Below are 5,556 nucleotides of genomic sequence, written 5' to 3'. Positions count from 1 at the left end.
TTTTTTACTGTTTGTTAATGTGATTATTTCAAGTTGTTATAGATAGTTTATTATTAAAGCAATTATAAATTATTTTCATGTTTTAGTTTATATTTGTGTTCATATTCATCTTATATGTTCACGCTCGTCTTCAAATGAAACGATGACGATTCTGACAAAATAAGTGTCTGCTTTCAGTGATTCTATACTCTATCCTCTAAGTAAAGCTTTTAACTCTGCTGCTCGTCTAGTTGCTCGTGCCCCTTTCTTTTCTCATATATCTCCATATCTTGTTCTCCTGCACTGGCTACCTTTAAAATATAGAATAATTTATAAAATTTGCACGTTTATGTATAAGTCTCAATCTAAATTATTTTCTAAGTATTTATTAGATAAATTAATTGAACCTAAATGCCCCTGTTTACGATCGTCTTTTTGTTTTCGCTTCTTCTTAACTCGTGCTAAACACTTGCCAAATCTGCTTTTGCTTTTTTCTGGCCTTTTTCTCTGGAACTCTCTACCTACATCTCTGACTACTCCATCACTTACAAAGTTCAGATCGGATCTCAAGACCCATCTGTTTTCAAAATTCATTGAAGAGCGCTGTTGAACATTGCGGAAATAGCGCTTTACAAGGTAATTGATTGATTGATTGATGATAATCATATATGTAATTTGAAATTTAAACCACATTGGAATAATAGAAAAATTTAAACGCCAGTATGCTATTTGTATGCTACTACAAAAATTGTTACTACTGCTAAAATTACTATTATGGTTTATTGTATAAGATTTTAAATAAAACTATTAAGGCGCTATAAGTCGTACGCAAAAAATTATGCTTTTTTACGGAGACGTGTACACGTTCGGCATGCCAGCCACATTCCATTGGCATGCCGGCATACATTTTAGGTATTAACTATAATACTACTAAAAAAATATTACTACAACTATTAGTATTACTACTACTACGGCTGCTAAAATTTATCAAGCGAAAAGAAACGCGTACGAGCTACTACTACTACTGCACAACTTGACTGGTGTTCTCTTTCGTTGAGAGATTTTTAACGTGGTTTTTTAACAATCTCTTTTGACAAAACGTGCACATGTATGCCAACCAGTATTAACATACATCTTAGGTATGTATTACTGCAATACTAAAAAATTGCTACTACTACTACTGCTTCTGCTGATATTACTGCTACCTGTATCATAACTGCTACCATTACTACTGCTGCTACTTCTGATTTATTTTATTGAAATGATATAGTTTGACAGTACGTACGAACGTATAAATTTCAACAATTACAGACGCGCACACACTCCTTTATATCATTCACTGGAATTGACATGTTTATGTTGCTACCTAATATTTGTAATTTTACATTCAATTAGATATGTAGGGATCAATCATTTATTTATTGACTATCTTATATAAATTATTATTAAAGATTATTGCAATTTTCAATGTTTCTTAGTCTATGTTAATTTTTGTTTCTTTGCTTCTCTCTCATCGATCTTCTTTACTTTTTCCCGGGAGCTTGTAAACGAGACGGTCCGAGATTCACCTTAGAATAAAGTTAATAGCAGAACTAGCAGATATCTAAATTAATGTGAATTATATATCTAAATTAATTTGACATACGTACATAGATGCATTTGATTAATTAACAATATTAATCAGTTTTTAATTACTGATTAACAATAAATAAAAGCAACAAAAGAAAACAGTGCACGAATATGTACGGCCAGTACATGTATGTACATGTAACAAACTGTTAGTAACGCGCTTCTGTAGTATGAATAATAATAATAGTACAACAGTATTTTTTAGGATTGCAATATTTATTATTATTACTTTAAATGTTTAATGGCTTTCTGGTTGGCAAGCCGAACGTGTACAATTGCGTAGTAGTTGAAACTACAAATTGTAGTTACAACTACAAATAGTGAACTGAACACGTTTTATTAAAAGGATGGTCACAGATTTTCTACCTCTGACAGAAAAATCACGGCACGTGATATTATTTACAATTATTTATTTATCTGACAATTAACAAACTTCATAAATTATAATCCGAATAGAGATAATCAATTGATCACAAATTGCTGTTGCCGTTCAGAATTGTTGTAATATAGTGGTTCTACCCTATTCAACATCTGTGTGCATTTAAGGAATTTGACAAATTTGAAGCGTTGGACTGTAGAGCGTGGCGTGATTTTTTTAGTGAACTACAATTAGTAAACACGTTTTAAAGAAGGATTGTCAACAATTTTTTACTTCCTACAAACTTAACAGCACTATGGCGTGATTTATACTTTCGAACCAATCAGCGTTAAAAGGAGGTCTTAAAATATGTATTCATAGTTTTTCATTATTTAATTAATGACTTGGAATATACGCTGATAAGAATGTATGGAAAGAAGCATATAAATACCGACTGAAAAGCTCAAGTTTTAGTCGTTTATGATTTTGTTCTAAGTCGTTTAGACTTAGTTTTTATTTAATTTTAATATTAATTTAATTTTTTTTATAATAATTAAAATTAATAAAGGAACATTCGGTTGCTGTATTAAGTTGCGTTTGATAAGTTTTAAATAAATCGTTAAAGATAGTTAAGACAAGTGTTCTTTTGTGCGCATATTTTCCTGCAGTGAATAGTCTGACGATTTGGAAGATGATCGGCACAAAATTAAGGTAAGTATTCTTTTATTAGCGTTAATATTGGTTTCGCTGTTTTCTTTTTTCTGCTTGAAGTTTTTATAAATAATTTATTAATAGAGCAATTAAAAATTATTTTCAGAGCATGTTATCCGAGCATGTTAATGGTCTGATGGCTTGGAGGGTGATCATCGGTAGATTGCTAAGACGAGTTTTTTTTTGAGCGCATGTTGTCCTGCAGTGAATATTTTGACGGTATTGAAGATGATCAGTATAAATCTAAGATAAGTATTCTTTTATTAGCGTTAATATTGGTTTCGTTGTTTTTTCTTTTCTGCTTCTATTCTGCTTATCTTAAATTATTTTTAGGTATTCTATTTGTATTTTGGTTCTGTTGTAATTATTTTTTGTGGTTTTTTTAGCGATAGGTTTTGTGAGGTGTTGTGGTAGAAAGCTCTTGGCGACTGCTCGTGCATACATACACACATACATTGTTTGTGTGGCAGTATTGTTTCTTCTGTTTTACTCCTTCTTTTCTTTCTACATAAGAATTAGCTAAATTAATTGTACATAGGTAGGCTGAGACATATGATAATTTATTACATAGGTAGTCTAAGGCATAAGGTAATTTATTATATAGGTAGGCTAATGCATAAGGTAATTTATTAAATAGGTAGGCTAAGGCATAAGGTAATTTATCACATAGGTAGGAAGGGACTTTTGTCTTCTCACTCTTCTCGGTATGTTTTTTGTTGTGTTTCGTTTGTCTTGTTTTACATCATACACTCTACAGGTATGCCGTGCGGCTTGGTGTTGGTGGGATTGGTACTGGTTCAACTAATTTTTTTACTTTTTTTCTACACTAATTGTTATTAATTCATGTGGTTATAAATAATTTATTAATAAAGCAATAAAAAATTATTTTCAGAGTATGATGATCTACAGTTATGGTCTGATGGCTTGGAGTATCATCGTCAGAAGATTAACACGAGTGTTTTTTTGAGCAAATGTTGTCCTGCAGTGAATAGTTTGACGGTTTGAAAGATGAACGGCACCGAATTAAGATAAGTATTTTTTGTTAGCCTTTATATTAGTTTTGCAGTTTTCTTCTTTTCTTGTTATCTTTAAATATTTTTGATTGTTTTATTTGTATTTTTGTTCTGTTGTAGTTAATTTTCGGTGGTTTTTTTAACAGGAAGTTCTGTGACGGGGTGTTGTAGAAAGCTCTTGGCGGATGCTCGTGCGTACGTACACGCATACAATGTTGGTTTGTATTGCAGTATTTTTTCTGTTTTTATTCTGTTTCTTTCTACGTGAGGTAGGCTGAGGCATAAGGTAATTTATTACATAGGTAGGCTAAGGCGTAAGATAATTTATGTAGGTAGGGACTTTTGTTTTCTCACATTTGTTGGTTTGTTTTCGTTTCGTTAGGGAAATTGGTACTGGTTCAAGTCTTTTTTTTACTTTTTGTGTTGTTTTATCTTACTACGCTTAATGTTAATATTTGAAGTTGTTATAAATAATTTATTAATAAGGCTATTAAAAATTATTTTCAGAGCATGTCGTTCGACAGTTAATGGTCTGATGGCTTGGTGGGGTATCGTCGGAAGATTATTAAGACGAATGTTCTTTGGAGGTCATGTTGTCCTGCAGTGAATAGTATGACATGTTGACATGTTGGAAGATGATCGGCACAAAATTAAGATAAGTATTCTTCTGTTAGCGTTAATATTGGTTTTGCTGTTTTCTTCTTTTCTGCTTATTTTAAATTATTTTAAATTATTTTAAATTATTTTTAGTTATTTTGATTGTGTTTTGTTCTGCTGTAATTATCTTTTGTGGTTTTTCTAGCGGTGGGTTTTGTGACGTAGTGTGGTAGAAAGCTCTTGGCGACTGTCCTTGCATACATACACACATACATTGTTTGCGTGGCAGTATTGTTTCTTCTGTTTTACTCCTTTTCTTTCTACATAAAAATTAGCTAAATTAATTGTACATAGGTAGGCTGAGACATATGATAATTTATTACATAGGTAGGCTAAGGCATAAGGTAATTTCTTACATAAGTAGGCTAAGGCATAAGGTAATTTATTATATAGGTAGGCTAAGGCATAAGGTAATTTATCACATAGGTAGGAAGGGACTTTTGTCTTCTCACTCTTCTCGGTGTGTATTTTGTTGTGTCGTTTGTCTTGTTTTGCATCATACACTCTACAGGTATGCGGCTTGGTATTGGTGAGATTGGTATAATTTAAGTAGTTTTTTACTTGTTACTACACTTAATGTGATTAATTCATGTGGTTATAACTAATTTTTTTAAATGAGCAATGAAAAATTATTTTCAGAGCATAATGTCCTACATCTACGGTCTGATGGCTTGGAGTATCATCGTCAGAAGATGTGCTCAAAGATTTTTTGGGCGCATTTTGTCAGTGATGCGTTGTCAAGATGATCGGCACAAAATTAAGATAAGTATTTTTCTGTTATCGTTAATATTGGTTTCGCTGTTTTCTTCTTTTCTGCTTCTTTTCTGCTTATTTTTAAATATTTTTATTCATTTTATTTGTGTTTTGTTCCGCTGTAATTATTATTTGTGGTTTTTCTAGCGGTGGGTTTTGTGACGTGGTGTGGTAGGCTGCTGCTCTTGCATACATACACACATACATTGTTTGTGTGGCAGTATTGTTTCTTCTGTTTTACTCCTTTTCTTTCTACATAAGAATTAGCTAAATTAATTGTACATAGGTAGGCTGAGACATATGATAATTTATTACATAGGTAGGCTAAGGCATTAAGTAATTTGTTACTTAGGTAGGCTAATGCATAAGGTAGGCTAAGGCATTTTATATAGGTAGGCTAAGGCATAAGGTAATTTATTACATAGGTAGGAAGGTACTTTTGTCTTCTCACTCTTC

The 5,556-nt window shown here is 31.8% G+C and overlaps 1 protein-coding gene across 1 annotated transcript in view; it reads left to right on the top strand.

The window, feature by feature from the left end:
• Positions 1–2,657: 2,657 nt before the first annotated feature.
• HELRODRAFT_179660 (hypothetical protein) overlaps positions 2,658–5,556 on the top strand; it is a gene marked incomplete at both ends in the record, with an annotated part of 5,450 nt that continues 2,551 nt past the window's right edge. Inside the window, 3 exons of the mRNA XM_009028483.1 lie at positions 2,658–2,677; positions 4,198–4,282; positions 4,987–5,031. Coding sequence (XP_009026731.1) covers positions 2,658–2,677; positions 4,198–4,282; positions 4,987–5,031 — 150 coding nt within the window. The remainder of the gene's footprint in view (positions 2,678–4,197; positions 4,283–4,986; positions 5,032–5,556) is intronic.

Source organism: Helobdella robusta, assembly GCF_000326865.2.
Source record: "Helobdella robusta unplaced genomic scaffold HELROscaffold_56, whole genome shotgun sequence".
Taxonomy (NCBI): Eukaryota; Metazoa; Annelida; class Clitellata; order Rhynchobdellida; family Glossiphoniidae; genus Helobdella; species Helobdella robusta.
Note: the sequence above shows the minus strand (reverse complement) of the source record. Positions and strands in the feature narration are given on the sequence as shown.